Source organism: Polypterus senegalus, chromosome 2 (assembly GCF_016835505.1).
Source record: "Polypterus senegalus isolate Bchr_013 chromosome 2, ASM1683550v1, whole genome shotgun sequence".
Lineage (NCBI taxonomy): Eukaryota > Metazoa > Chordata > Cladistia > Polypteriformes > Polypteridae > Polypterus > Polypterus senegalus.
The window spans coordinates 201,770,918-201,787,903 of NC_053155.1; the positions used below are offsets into that span (position 1 = coordinate 201,770,918).

Below are 16,986 nucleotides of genomic sequence, written 5' to 3' on the forward strand. Positions count from 1 at the left end.
AGGTGTTGCAAGACAGTATGATATTGCAAATTGCTGTTTGGACAATATTAAATTCCAGAAATCCTCCTAAAATGTATTGCTTATTTGTTGCAGTCCCATATCAAACAAAACACATTTTCTGTAAGTTTAATAACATAAATCAATCACCAATAAAATTATAAAAACAGAAAATGTATCTGTGATTACTGAAATTATATTAATTCTATTAAAACTATTACACTATGTGAAAAAAAATCCTTGATTTGAGAACACAGATCCAAATATATTCTTCCTCTTCTAGAAGGCAACCTATTCATTAACAAACCTTCCAATCTATTGTTTTATACGATAAGTAAAATCATGTTTGCTTTTTAATTGACGGATATAATGTGTGCCTACTTGCACAAGCATGGGATTAAGACCCTTGGCAATGCACATAAAGAATATTGAACTTTTTTGACATTCAAACAGCTCTTTGAGAAATACTGCTTGCAGAGAAACACCTTTTTAATAATTGTAAATTTGCTGTAAAATTCTTTGGGGTCTGGAGTTCCCCATGCCTTGCAGAGGCATCTGCTAAGCCTCTGATTCACTTATACATGGACAACTGTCTTAAGACAAGTTAGGCTTACTAGCTTAGAGTAGCTCAAATACTTGTCTTTAGATCTGAGCATCATTCTGCTCACCATGCTGCTTTGCATTGGTATCCATTCTCGGCCACTCACCTCTGTAGTACTATGGCATTATCCATAATATTTATTATTATTAACAAAGAAACAAACTGAATTTACAACTGCAATAAAGTGAAATTATTAACACAAAGTAAAACCAACTGCATTTTAAAACAGTTTTATTTAAGGGATAGATAGATAGATAGATAGATAGATAGATAGATAGATAGATAGATAGATAGATAGATAGATAGATAGATAGATAGATAGATAGATAGATAGATAGATAGATAGATGTTTACTTACTTTCTGTAGAGATGCAGAACACAACACATGCACAACAGAGCCCATAAGTCCCCCCACAGCGACTCCTGGTGGACCCCAAGGTATCCAGCAGGGCTGTGTATAAACACTACAGAGTCCATAAGGCCCTGCTGGACCTCGGGGCACGATCCTGCTGTCAGGAGAGCTCCTCCTGGCGTCCTGGGGGTGCGAACGGCCTGGGAAGCCGGCCGTCCTCCACAACACTTAATAGACAGCCTTCGCTATGACTTGTTTTCATCATCATACACTATTTGTCAAGATTTTAAGGATTTGATCCATATTCAAATTTTCATTTTACCTTTGTTATAGTAATTTATTTTAGTAATATCACTGAATTACCACTTTGTTGGTTGTTGTTACTTTCACTTTTGTGTGTGTTTTTTTTACTACATGGCTGCAGCCATGTTGCTATTGGCAGGAGAATGAAAGAGATGGCAAACTGTAATTATATTCAGTTAGGAGATGTGTAGCATTAAGGAGCCACTTGTGTTTAAGATTATGCTGCACTATAGCTGGCATCCAAGTTTTTGAATAAATAAGATAAATTAGTAGGTGTATTAGTTTAGTGAGAGTAAAAATGGTTAGGATTAGTACAGTTAATATTCAGAATTTGTGTTTTTTGACTTTTGCTCTTTTAAGAAAATGTTTTGACAATTTTTGTTTATTTAGATCCCTTGGTTCCTACCTCCTGTCTGTTTCTGACCTTATTGGTGCTTTCAGGTTCCTGGGGTTTCATGTATAAAACTTTGTATAGATTTGAGTGGGAAAATTTGCATATAGGTAAACCAGGAAAATGCATATGCCAAAAAAAAAATATGATTTATAAAATCAAACCTGGTGCATATTTATTTCTAATCAATTTACCTCAAACTCCGTCTGGGTGACACCCTGAAAAAAAAATATAAGTTCTGTGCTAATGAACCTCATGCATATGCATGATCAAGATGCTGCAGACCTTTATTTGTTGGTACAGCAGCTTCCCTTCTGATGTATCTAGCCACTGCCAATTGCATTTGAGGAGTTCTGTGGTCTGCTATGCACTGCATTGAAGCACCTACCTTCTTCGTTCAGGTGGTCAAGGAAAAGCGTAAGGTGCCAGATTCTGAGCGAATTGTCAATATCATTTGGCACATACAATGACACAATTACAGTTATAATAAATACTATAGGCCATCATGTACTGTACCATCAGTAAGTCGTCTGATACATAAATGATACCTTGCCGCAAAATTAACGAATCATGGGTTGACACTGGCCACTGAGCCACAATGTTTGTCAGTCACATCTTGACATTACAGGTGACTTGTGCATTAATGGAATGTAACTGCTTACAAAAGCAGTGCCAGTCTCTCCAGGTACCCATATTTAAATATGAATGGTGCCAATTGCCCTTCTGCAAATTCCCCTTTTACGCTGACATTTTCTATAAAACCATATAGAATATAGCACCTCATCAGTAATTTATGGCAGTTTCCCTTCGCCACATATTTTGATTCTGTCTTCATATCAGACTCTACTGGATATAAAATATTTTTTGAGAACTTACACATTTTGATAGACACCACCTTGCTAGGAGCTTCTCTGTTATTGCAGGTGGTACTCCCTTCCAGAATAATTATATTGATGTAGTTACTTTTGTTATACTTTTGTCTCACTAAATAATATTTTTTCTCATTCATAAAGGCCCTGCACAAGCTTCTATTTCAGGGATGTACTGTAGTATGTGAAATAAATATTATAGCCTGTTTCACATACAGCTGTTATTTTTCAGATTTTGAACATCACTTAAATCTTAAGGCTCTTCACTTTGGCTCTTTGTTTCTGCATCAGGGGTGGTTTATTGTTGGAATAAGTCCTGTAACTGAACAGTCATCTCTAATCTCATTACAAAACAATATCACTAATCATATTCCACTTTAAAACTGTACCTTTTTGTCACTTTAAATACAGTGAAGTTTTGAAATAATACTCAGGCCAAGCCGAGAAACTTGCAATTTTAAAAAGAGTGAGAGGTAAGGAAATACTACACTGTAGACTGTCAACAAAAGAAACCGCATATTACAGGTTGACAGTATGATGATTAGCACATTTGCCTTTCAACCAAAAATTTTTTTGTTCAGTTACAGCTTACTATGTTTCACTTTTCTTTAATCAAGCATTTACCTCTATATTTTTGTCATTGCCCGATGCCTAAGCTTGCAGTATTGGGCGCTGGGTAGGAACTACAGGATATGTATACAGGGTGTTATACACAGCAATAATTTTGCTTAGACAAATCAAAAACTTTACTTATTTCCAACAGCTTATACATTAGCTAATGCAATTAATTCTAAAACTCTGCAAAGCATTTGATTTATCTTCTTGAGCTTCTATAAAATCTTAATTTCCCCATTGTTGACAATTAAACCTATCTATCTATCTATCTATCTATCTATCTATCTATCTATCTATCTATCTATCTATCTATCTATCTATCTATCTATCTATTGACAATACAGTTACTACAGATTTTAAAGTTCATGTGCACAAGTATGCAACCTGATGAATAGATACATAGAACTAATACATAGAACAGTAAACCACAATGTTGTTGATTCAGTCCTCATGGCTGTTTCAATCTGTGATCTACAGAGAATTATTTAACCTGCATGTGTGTCTACTGTAAAAATCACAATTAACAATGGTGTTATTTCTCTGTTATGTTCGTTATACAAAGGTGTCATATGCAAAAACTTGAAGTAATTGTGTGAAAGTCATGTGTAAATGTGTGAATGTGAAAGAAAAATGCTATAAGCTATAATCCTAATAGTGAGTGAAAAAGATATGTTACAGATTTTAAAGTTTTCTGCTATCTTATTGTACAGTATGCCTAAAAAGTGTTTAACTTCAGATTTACATATATTGCTATTTTTAAATTAAGTTTTATTTTATATGTATTTACTCCTGGTGCAGTTTTTACAAGTACAGTATAGTAACTTTTAGTTGACATTTCTTGTTTTTTTTTTCAGCTATCCCATGTCAGGATCAGAATTCTACAGCCGGGATATTGCCAGCTTAGACAACAACCAAGACACCAGTCTTGGCACGAGTAAGTATGCTTTCTCCATCAAATAACGGTTTCTTGTACCACAGCACTGGATATAATCAAACTAAATAAAATACATTAAAAACATTTAAAGAATCTTCCCTTTATTCATGTTTAGTCCCTCTTAATCTATTTCAAAAGATGTCACAAGTTGGTTTGCCTACAGTGTGTATGTAGTCGCCCACATACAGTATATACATACTCTACCAGGTCAATTAAGATTTAATTAAGTTTTTTGACTATATAAAGAAAAAAGTAAGAAAATTTTATAAACAAACTCTATAAAGAAGAATATAACATTTTCTATAAAGAGAACATTTCATGGCAGGAACAATGTCAATCAGCAATCTACATGTACAATGCAACTCATTTTGGCTCTATATACATACACCTGTTTTTAATCCTGGATCATAGGCTATTGTAGGCTTCATTCACACTCATACACACACTGGTGCTTGACCAATTTAAAATGTGTATTTCACTTAACGTGTACGTCTTTGTGACTTTGTGGAAAGTGGACCTATTTAATAAACATAGAGGGACATGGTGAAAATGTGCACACTTTGGCCAAACAATGACTAGGCCAGGTATGCAGTGCAGTTCTAGTTATAGGAAGACAATGTCAGCCTCCTGTATTTAATATAAATTAAAAAGGTTAAATCATTTTGAAAAGGATCAGCAAATGAGTGAACAGTTGTGTTTAGCTTGCAGCTTTTCAGTTCAAATGCCTGAGAAAAATGAATGAGAAAATGTTTATATTTAGTTTAGTGAAAATGTTTTCAATGCAAATAAAAATTGATGGAAGTGTTTTATCAGAATATCTTCATGTAACTATGTGTTCTAAATCTTCTGCTTCTTCTTTTCTCACTTTTTTGTGGGGTCAATGTGCCTGCCAGTGTGCCTCCATACAGCTCAGTCCTGTCTTCTTTTATTTTATCCATCCACCTCTGCTTTGAACTCATTCACTTTCTCTCCCCTATGGCAAGCCGAATTAACATTTAGAGATATCTCAAAATGGATTTTAAGATATCTGGAAATGCATTTTAGATATCTCAAATTGACTTACAGATATCTAAAAATGCATCTATTTTAAGATATCTAAAAAGCATTTTATGATATCTTAAATAGATTTCAAGATATCTTGAAATGATATGCTGTACATTTTGAAATATCTGAAATGCATTTTAAGATATCTTTAATGCAATTCGAGATATCTTGAAATACGTTCCTGTGCATTTTGAGATATTGCAAATACATTTCGAGATATCTTAAAATAACTTCCTGTGCATTTCAAGATATCTCAAATACATTTTGAGATATCTCAAAATCACTTCCTGTAACATTTCCTATTCTTTCAATGGGACTTCCTGTCTATTTCGAGATATCTCATAATGAATTTGAGATATCTTGAAATACACAGGAAGTTATTTTAAGATATCTTGAAATGTATTTGAGATATCTTGAAATGTGCAGGAAGTCATTTTAAGATATCTGAAAATGCATTTCAGATATCTCAAAATGAATTTGGGATATCTTAAAATGAGAAGGAAGTTATTTTGAGATATCTTGAAATATAATTTAGATATCTTAAAAAGCATTCAAGATATCTTGAAATTCATTTTTTTTCAGATATCTGAAATACATTTTTAGATATCTAAAATTAATTTCATGATATCTTAAAATGGGTCTCTGCTCCATTTCAGATATCTAACAATGTATTTCAAGATATCTCAAATTGTATTTCAAGATATCTAAAATGCATTTTAAGATATCTTTAAAAGGACACTCAATTATTTCAAGATATCTCAATAGCATTTTCAGATATCTACAATACAATTTAAGATATCTGAAATACATTTCCAGATATCTTAAAACAGCTTCCTGTCCATTTTCAGATATCTCAAATACATTTCAAGATATCTTAAAATGACTTCCTGCACATTTCAAGATATCTCAAATACATTTTAAGATATCTTATAATAAACAAGTAGTCCCATTGAAATAATAGGCAATTTTACAGGAAATGATTTTGAGATATCTTGAAATGCATTTAAGATATCTTAAAATGCATGAAAGGTCAATTTAAGATATCTGAAAATTCATTTGAGATATCTTGAAATGCAGACACAATTATTTTGAGATATCTGAAACTGTATTTGAGATATCTTGAAATACATTTGAGATATCTCAAAATGTATTGCAAATATCTTAAAATGTAAAGGAAATTATTTTAAGATATCTTAAAAAGTAAATTACATTTTAAGATATCCAAAATTCATTTTGAGATATCTCTAAATGTTAATTTGGCTTGCGATACTCCCCTGTACTTCAATTTCCACCACTCTTTTGCCCACAAATTAATTGTCTCTCCTCATGTCCACATAACGTCACCCTAATTTCCTCTACTTTCATAGCTATCTCTCCCACTTGTACCTCTGATCGTCTCATTTCATATTCTGTCCTTTTTTAAATTCCATACATACATCTGAAATATTAATTTCCGCTACATCTGACTTCTTCTCCTGTGCTCCCTTTATGGCCAATGGCTGAGCTCCACACAACTTTGCTGGTCTTGTTTTAAAAATCTTACATTTAACCCTTAACTTAATTTTTTGATCACACAATACTCTTGATATCTTCTTTCAATCACTCCATCCACACTGCACTCTGTGGGTATTTCTCTGCATCCAATTTTCCATTTTGGGCTACCACTGATTCTTGGTATTTAAACTTATCCATTCTTTTCAACAGCTCTCCCTGCAGACTAACTTCTGAATCCTCATCATCAATAAACCTCAAATATTCTATCTTCTTCCTATAAATAAATCTTCAATCATCTTTCTTCCAAAGCCCTTCTCCATTCTTTTAACATCCTCTCCATTTCCTCCTTCCTGATGCTACAAAACACGATATCATCAGCAAAAAGCAAAGGGGTTGGTATTTTTTCCCATGGGTCAACACATCTATTACCAGATCAAGGAGGTAAGGACCTTAAGAAGATACCTGGTGCAGACTTTATTCTAACTGGGATTTTGTCTTTTACCCTACCCTAACTTTTAACCTGAGTCCTTACTCCCTCATACATATCCTGGACAATCCTGACATATTTCTCTGGTACCCCTTTCTCTCTCATGCATCTCCAGACCTACTGGCATGGCACCATGTCATAAGCTTTCTGTAAATCAATAAACACCATACACAAACCTTTCTATTTTGTCTGTGCTTTTGTATGAGATCTTTCAAAGCAAAAACAGCATCAGTTTTTCCTCTACCTTGCAGAAAACTAAGCTACTCCTCTCATATTGCGGAGGGCAGAAAACTAAGTTACTTCTCACCTATGGTGGTCTTTCCCCTAAGTCTTCTCTCTCTAACCCTTACCCACATTTTTATTGTGTGTGACATCAGCTTTATCCTTCTATAGTTACACAATCCTTAATATCATCCTTCTCTTTATAAATGGGTACAATCACACAGTTCCTCTATTCCTCTGGTTCTCTTTCCTGTTCATAGATCTTCACACAACACATCTACTTCCACTTCCCCTAAACTCTTCCACACTTCCACTGTTCTTTCATCCAGTCCAGTTGATTTTCCATTCTATGTTCTTTTCAGTGTGTTGTTTACTTCCTTCTTCCTTATTCTTGCTGTTCGCCGTTCATTTTGGACTTCATCCCCAAATACTATCCTTGGATTTTCTTCATTCTAATTTTGCAGCTTTTCAAAGTATTCCTTTAGATCTGTTCTTGACCCTATCATGCTCACTCAAAACCACATTTTGCTTATCTTTTATCTCCTTTTTCTGACTGAAATCCTTCCCAGCCTTGTTTCTAATCTTCACTATTGTTTAAAAATGATTCTCTCTCCCGTTTTTGTCTCCAATTTTTTCATATGCCTCCTCCAAAGCCTGTGCCTTACCTCTAGCCACTGTCCTCTTTGCTTCCTTGTTTGTCTGCTTGTCTGTTTTTCTCCCTCCCTGATTGGTACCATGCCCTCTTTTCCTCCTTCATAGCCTTTATCATATCCTACACCTCTCTGTTCCACTTCCATGTCACTTTGCCCACAGGTGATCACTTTCCTGTCATCGTATGTAACACCCCTTCACCTATTCTCCATACTGTTATTCTCCAAACATTCCTCCACACTCCCAAATTACTGCATTTCATGTAAAATTTGTTCCTAGGCCCTTCCTCTTTTAATTTCCACCACTTTATCCTTGCTGCTGCTTGGCCTGGTCTTAGTCTTGTGCTGACCCTGATCTCCCAGTCCATCACCTCCACTTTATGCTCCATTGTTATACAGCACTTTCCCCATTTATGACCTTGTTATTCTTTATCTATTTCAAATTAGATCTTCTACACATTATCAAGTTATTTTTAGTTTTTCCATCCTTCACTACTGTAAGTCACAAACATATACTTTCCTTTCAAAACATGTATTAACTATTACTGAATCCAATGCCATGGCCACATTGTTTCTCCTTTCCCATTTCTCTCCACACTCCCCATCCTCCATGTCTACTCACTATCATCTCTCTACTCTTTTCTAAGTGCCCAATTAGATCACCAGCAACAATCAAATTTTGTCCCTCTTGTACCACTCTAAAGTCTTAATTAATTTGTGCCCAGAAATCCTTGTCCTGTTCCACACAGTCCACTTCAGTAGCATATGCCCAAATGACATCTGCTACAATTTCACTATGGCCCAGCTTGACACTCATCACCCTATCACTCCTCCTATTCACATGGACAAGACTATCCTTACATTCTTTGGATACTATTATACCTACTTAAGTTTCTTTGGATACTACTGTACCTAAAACATCTCTCCTTTACTCATTCACTCCACTGAACATTGTACATTGCACAGCCTTCTCCCAATTCTCTTCCATACTCTCCTTCTATCTAATTTCCAGCACACTCAACACTCCCACTTTCCTCCTATCTATCAAATCTGCCAGTTTTATTCCTTTCCCAGTCATTGCCCCAAAAGTCATTATCCCCACTCTTACTTTCAACATACTCATTTCTTTTACCTTCCCTGTCTTCTTCTTTTACTTCTTCTTGACTAACTTCTTTTTTTAGGCCCACCCATAGCCCTGTAGCCCTCAGTCACTTCCCACAAGGATCAGATGATGCCCTTGTTCTGAAGCTGACTGGATCAATGACATTAGTAATGTTTTGACTAAAGTTTGCAGCCAGATACCCTTCCTGATACTAACCCTCTGTATTTATCCATCCTTGGGGCATGTTCTAAAAGAGTGCAAGAATACTAGTGAATGATTGAATATCTACCTCTGGAAAACAAACAAATTCAATTCTGCTATACTTTTTGTGGCATCATTCATTAATTTATTCATTCACTTATTATTAAAAATGATGGACCTGACTGAGACAAATTAAAATCATGGTCTCTGTTAATTAGGAGGAAACTAAGTGGAACAACTGAGTTTGAAAAAAAAAAACTTCTTCATCTTAGAATCAGTGTGTATTTTGACTACTGTGCGTGCCTTGAATAAGACTATTGCCACTTTTCAAGTACAATGTCTTCCATGTGTGTTCCTTACTATGTACAAGTCATCATACTGTCAAATGCAGTGGGAGAACAGCTTTTACTATTGAGCAGCTAGGTGGTGTAAGTAGTAGGGGGTGATTTAGTCAGCTGCACCCAGTGGTAGCTTATTGTTGTTTTCATCTTTTAGTGTTTCCATAAAATCAGTCCCTGTAAGAGCTGACCATTGGTTGCATTTCACACTGTCTACTTCAGTACATTAAGGTACATGTAACTAGACCCCATGCAGCAGCACTAAGCTAAACGAGGAACTAACTTTTGACATGATACCTAACATTTGTTGGGGAGAGACAAGCATAGCCACATTCATTTAAACAGGATAAATTTAGATTCAACAGTTACCCGGATCTGCACATGTTTAAAATGTTTAAGGTAACCAGATCATGCAGTTAAGGTGCAGAAGCTACACAGATATTGCCTGAGCTGAGGTTTGAAACCAGGACATTGGAATGGTGATATAGCTGCACTAACCACTATGTTTCTATGCCACACAAAATTCTGTTTTATTTTTCATGAATTTTTGTTTCTCTCCTAATTTATATCTGGAAAAAATACTAATATTATTTTCAGAAAGCATTCATCACCCACATTCTCATATAATGTAGTACTTAATCATATATGTTGTCTCTTTCTATAGCTTAATGTAGTAATATTTTAGTGTGCACATACGTTAATATATTAATATTTGAAGGATAAAGTAAATGTAAATTATCTAATACTGATAGAAATCATTTGAAATGTGACTGTTTTGCAGATTTTATAATGAAAATTCTGTTTGTGGAGCAAATAATAAAGTTGCTTAACCAGGTAGTCACAATTAAGCCTAAAAAATGTTCAAACATAATTACCTTAGTATGCATGATGTTCTAATAGAGGCCCCATGTTGAGATTTTAGTTTAGGCTGTCACAAGAAAACTAGAAACTGATCAGGATCCAGTTCGTATCACTTTAACACTTTATGTTACTGTTTCTTTTGCTATCTGGGATACAATTCCATATGGCTTTTATTACACTGATTAAGAAATTGCTTAAAAGACAAAAGCCAACACAGATTAATAGATTGGCATTTGATGATATTTGTAGATTTTTTTACTCTAAAGAGCACAAATATAGGAAAATTCTCAAACTGGCATTAACTCTGCTATAATGTAGATTTAATAAGCCATCCACAGAGAAGAGTGCTAAAATATGTGTATAAAATCTAAACATTAATGTTACAATTAAAATGAAACATCAGTCTTGGGATTACATTCAAAGCTGATGCAAAGCAGTAACAGCCAGCTATTTGGCTCTGTGCTTTCAGTGACTGATGGAGCTGAAAAACATGTTGTGTTTCTTAATTTTTTTATCCTTAAAAGCAATTTTGATAAATCAAATTTAAGAATTAGATTAAGTGCTTGGCACATCTCCTGTTAATCATCATTCAGTTACAATGGAAATTTCAGAAATGCACGCTGAGGGAAATATGCAGATGGATGTGTGGGGAAATGTAACTGAACAACATATCTGGGACATTTTGCTTTTGATTAATTGCTTACGTTTATGCCAAAAATGTTTGAGGAAAATGAAGTGTTCTTGAACGATGTAATTAGAATCAAAGCCAATCCTTTCTCTCTCTTTTTAATGGCAAATTTAAAAAAAAATCCCAATAATTGCTTATCTTTTTGTTGTAAGTAGGTTTGTATAATGGTTGTAAATTTTTTTTTTTTTATTATTTTTAAGTCAATATTTATAATAAGTGATCCATGTATAAATTTGGTTGTAGAATTGTGTTTGAATATATATTTAAATTTATATTTGCTTATTTTATGTAAGAATGTTTTTGTCTTCTAGCTGGACAAGTAAATCAACTGAATGAATTCTTCAGTCCTGTGGAAAGTGTGTTTTTGGAATGTAGGGGATCTGCAAATATTGAGATTCACTACCTCCCATTCCACTTAGGAAAACGCTATTGCAGCATTTTGTTCCTTAATGAAAAGGTAAAACAATTATGCTACAGGTATTCAAACAATGTTACAGGTATGACTCTGAAAATATTATTATAAATCTGACCTCAAATGCAAGAATTTCTTTGCAAACACGTCCATATTTTTAGAACATGATTAATGAATAATGATAAACTAATGATAAATTTATTGGCTACTAATATTGCTACTTTGACAGAAACTAGTTAAATGTTAAATGTAATACTGACAGATATTAGACTTTAACACTTATTATTACTTTAAAGAATAAGTTTGGTATTTTTCAAGTTGAAGTTATTTTTTAACAACCTTGATGTACAGTCTTGGTGTATGGGGAATTTTATTTCAAAGTGAAGTATTCTTTTATTAATTTAAAAAATACATTGCCTGTGTTTGCATTTTAGAATGGGGACCAAAGGGCACAAATCCAAATATAAAACAAAAGTCTTAAAACTTACCAAATACATCCATTTGTAAGCCATATATACAGTACATATATGTATATGTATATATATTTATGTATATGTACTGTATGTATATTGTAATAACAAAGCAAAGACAATGACACCTGTAGACAACCCCCATGTAATTTGTGTCTCAAAAAAGAGAAATAAAATGTGAGTTACAGCATTGCATTGCTTCTTTTCAGACAGGAGTCTGAATAAGACTGACAAAGATTGCGGTTTTTCCAGTTAAGACTGTTTCCAATAGGAAGAGGTGGGTCCAAGTAAACGGATCCCAGAAATGACACCAGTGGTGGAAAAGCCATCAATCTATACAATTATATACAATGTAAACATACTGCCTACTGCATTTATTGTACCTGGGTGTTTATTAACTTTATGATCTGAGGGCAGAAAGTCTTTGAAGTTAATGGTGTCAATTTGAATGGTCCCAAAAGCATTTGTTAGAAGAGAGCAGTGAGAAAAACAACTCTGTGGAGTGGTTGATGTCATTTATAATCATGCGTGTGTTATAGATGTCTTAAAAAGTACTGTTAATGACTTGTGCTGCCTATAATCTTAAACTTTAGAGCTAAGCAGGTGCCCAATACCAGGATGTAATACCACCAGTAAGGACTGACTCCAGTGCACACTTGCAATAGTAAATTTGAGCTTCACTGGATGTCTGAAGAAGTAAAGGCATTGGTGAGCCTTCTTAACAATTGCCAAAATGTGTTATTGCTGGAATAAAATGATAGCATATGTTTAATTATGAAGGCGAGCACACATTTAGCCTTCTTGCTAAACCATATTGCCCTAAACTGAGTTCTGAGACCCCTTTATCCTATTTTTGTGCTCTTTATAGATCTATTAAATGTTTATGCACCTCTTAATATATCATGTCATTGTGATTGTCTCATCACTACAGCACTATATGGTTTTTTGTTGATTTTTTGTATGCACATCTAATTTGTTTTAGGTTTGAATGGCCATCATAATGTTGTTTATGTCAACATTTACTCCTAGTCTTAATATTGGATGTCACAGTTATGTATGACTTCATCGTGTGCTCCTAATTCAATAAGGAGGTAAATAGGTATCTATTCATTTAAAAAAAAAAAGTGTTTTGTAGGTAAGTTAGGGGAAAGCAACTCTAAAAAGTGCAAGGGTCTTCTATACTTGCTGTCTTTAACTATTGTTGGGTCCTAGACTTGCATTTCATTTTGACACCTCCTTTGGTGTTAGGAGAAATTAAATTGTGCTTTGAATAAGTCTTTTTGGGACTAGGCCATTTATATGTTCCATTCACTGTAACTTTGGCACTTTTTTCTTTAAAGTCGACTTTTGCTCTCCTGTGTTATGGTATAAGAACTCTGCTTGCTTCTACCACAGTTGGTGCTGTCACAAAATCACACCGCCTCACTCAATCTCCCTTAAATCAATTCAAGTATCTTTACAAACAAAAATAATCTGAAAAGAAGCTGCAACAGATTGAGTATGAGAGAATTAAAAAGAGACAGAGATACAATTTGAAAGGAAAAGGGAATAAAATATCTAACCTGAAACTACAGATAGGCGTCAGACCACGAGTGAAGTAACCCGAAATTATTCAGATTGTCATAAGGTGGTTGATTGAAACTGCAAGAAAATATTGTGCATGGTTTTGTTTTGTGGTACTTGTTTACATGGGAACTCCACCCACAACAGTTGTCTATCAATGGACAAGTGAACGAAACATATACCCACCTCAGGAAATATAGTGCCAAAAAACTGTAATAAAGTATTATGTCTTTCGAATATCTGCAAACATAGGCATTGTATTTTTTAAAATTGATAAAAAATGCTTCCCTTTAGAACACAATTTCCCATGGCAAATTAATATATAACATGATGAAATAATAACTTTAACTTGAAAAATACCAATCTTAAACTTATTAAATTAATCATTAAACAAAGAATTAGTTATATTTTCTTAAATAAATGTATCATTATTTTATCATACCATTTTTATGTATTATATATATAAAGTTTAATCCCCTTTTGAAAACATTTCATTTGTATTTGTCAAAATTCATTTTTATTTATAGGTGGGGGAATTTTTATATTCTGTGGAGGGAGAATCTACTCTGCCTTTACCTCAACCTCTAATACCAGTGGAAAGTTCACATATCGCTCACATCAGTGGGGCTGGGAAAGGTAAAAAAACTAGTTTTATTTTTCATTATTTTATGATTTTTAAGATAAGGTTTTAATTTTTAAAATGGTTAATACCGGTATAATTCAGATGCAGAAAATCTAAATAACAGACCAAAATCAAAAGGATTTCTCTGTGGCCCATAGACCACAAGCTGGAGGTTGTCATGAGTTTTGTTATTTTCCATTATCAATCATTTTTGTGCCTAAATATTTTCTTTTCCACCAATTTTTGTTTTTTAAATGTTATGACTGTGAGATTATACTAATATTTTCCATAAGTTTTTCTATTGTAAATCAGTCCGAATTTCACATTTTCCTTAATATAATGCTTTTGTCACTTAGTGACATTCCTGTTTTGGGACGTTTATCTAGTTAAACTTTGAGGTAGCTTACTGCTTTTTTCCTTCATCTCGTGGTCTTAATATGAAAGATGTCTGAAATGAACTAGGCATAATTACTGGACTTGGATAATCCAGGGCTCAGATGCTAGAAAAGGATGTGGACAAAGCTAGCACCTTGAATGAAGTTTTTGATAGATTTTCCCTCCTACTGCCACCTTTTTCCAATGACCAGTCCCCTCACACCATCTCTACTACATCAGTAGCTCCTACCACTTCAGCTGGAATGGTCAGTGATCAGTCCACCATAATTATGGACTGCCCATAACCAAAAATCAAGTGAGGAGACAACCAAGGAAGCTACACACAGGAAAAGCTGTGGAGCCAGATGGAAACAGTCTTTGCGTTCTTAAGGCATGTGCTTACCAACTTTGAGATATCCTCTGTCATCTGTTCAGTCTGTCACTAAGGCTTGAGATAGTACACCTGATGTGGAAAACATCCTGCATTATTCCTGATCCTGTTCTTCACCTAATGACTATAGCCCAGTGACACTTTTGCCTCACATCCTGGAGACCTTTGAGGGTCTGGTCCTGGACTATATGAGTTCTCTTGCGGTAGACCACCTGGATTCACTGCAGTTTGCTCAGCGGACAAAGACTGGAGTGGAGAATGCAATTATCTACCTGCTTATTCTCACCTGGACAAACCTGGCATCATTGTGAGGATAATGTTTTTTGATTTCTCCAGTGCTTCAATACCATCCAGCCATCCATGTCAGGCAGACAGCAGTTTGTGAGACTCAAGAACTGTGTTTCTGATACAGATTAACACCAGAGCGGTACAAGGAACAGTCCTGTTTCATTTTCTCTTCACTCTGTACACCTCCAACTTTAACTATAACACCAGGCCATGTCACTTGCAGAAATTCTCAGATGATTATGCACTTATGGGGTGTATTGATAAGGGGGATGAGACAGAGTATAGGAGTCAGGTGGTGAACTTTGTTTCTTGATGCAGATAGAATTGTCTTTCACTACACCAAACAGCCTCTCTGCTGGTCACTATTCCTTGAGTGGGTGAAGAAGTGGTTCACTCCTACAAGTATTTGGGAATCCAGATCAATGACTGTATTGACTGGCCTCACAACAGAAAGGGACTACTGTATACAAGAAAGAGCAGAGCAAGCTGGTTTTTCTTAGGAGACTGTATTCCTTTAATGTGAGTAGTGACATTCTTCACATCTTCTATAACTTTGTGTGATTTTTCTACTCTGTGGTGTGCTAGGCCAGTAACATCATTTTAAGAGAGACTCACTGAATCAACAAGTTGTTAAAAAAGAGTCAGTTATGGAATGCACTCTCAATACCCTGGAGGTACTAACAAAAGAAAGAATAAAAACAAAACTGAGTACCACCGTCCTTTTTCTGACCCACAAACATTGAGTACCTTCAACCAATAAATAATTCAGCAGAAGTTTTCCAAGAAATGCCGCTGTGTCTCCTTTATACCAATAACAGTATGCCTGCATAATGCCTCACTGTATCTATGGCTTCCAAATCAGAAGTTTTCTTTCTTTTTAGCCATTCTGGTGAATGTTTCAACATTGTGTGTTTGTTTATTAATTTTTTGCTTCTGATAAAAGCCAATTTTGGGGCAAATAAAATTCTATCTTATCTTTTCTAGGATTTTTTTTAATCTAGTCCTGCTTCTTTCAAAACAGCTGCATAATGGGTTCTACCAAGCAGTCAGTAGGTGGGCTCACAGAACACATGGCCAGACAATATATCTCCACTTTTCTATCAATTCAGATACTTCAAGATTAATACTTAAGTACAATGAAACCTTGTTAATTTCTTAAGATGGTTGTTGTATAACTGCTGAGTACATCTACAGAAATTTCAGAAAGTTGGCTAACAGACCTGACACTGTGGTTTTTCCATTAAACACAGGTCCACACAACATTTCACAGTTATATGGAGTCATTTTTATTTGTTGGACAAAATCTGTTTCAACATATAACAGTGATGGTCAGAAAGTCTTTAGTCATATAGTCTAAAAATATTGTGTATCCCAGAAATATATGTACACAAAAATTACTTTAACTGAAAGAGGCCTAGGTGGAAACTGTTCACCCTGTTGTTTTTTTTTTCTAATGATCTGTACAATATTGGTATGTTTACAGTATATGATATTTTCCTTTTACTTGCTGATATATTGTGTTCAGTATTAAACTGAACAAATTCCATACCTGGGGCTTAGTTACCTCTAAGGATTCTTGAATTCTAATTGCAAAGTCATTTATAATTATTATCCTGTGATGCATAATAAGGCACCATCTGTTTCATGTGCAAATTAAATGTTAATTGTTTATGAAGAAAGCAGTCTGTTTACCTTTAGAGAAGCTAACACATACAG

General features: G+C 34.5%; 1 protein-coding gene across 1 annotated transcript in view; it reads left to right on the forward strand.

Annotated features, from left to right (window-relative positions):
• LOC120524451 (cilia- and flagella-associated protein 47-like) overlaps positions 1-16,986 on the forward strand; it is a 644,864-nt gene that overhangs the window by 289,431 nt on the left and 338,447 nt on the right. The window contains exons 45-47 of the mRNA XM_039746304.1: positions 3,983-4,062; positions 11,461-11,606; positions 14,122-14,230. Of these exons, the coding sequence (XP_039602238.1) occupies positions 3,983-4,062; positions 11,461-11,606; positions 14,122-14,230 (335 nt within the window). The remainder of the gene's footprint in view (positions 1-3,982; positions 4,063-11,460; positions 11,607-14,121; positions 14,231-16,986) is intronic.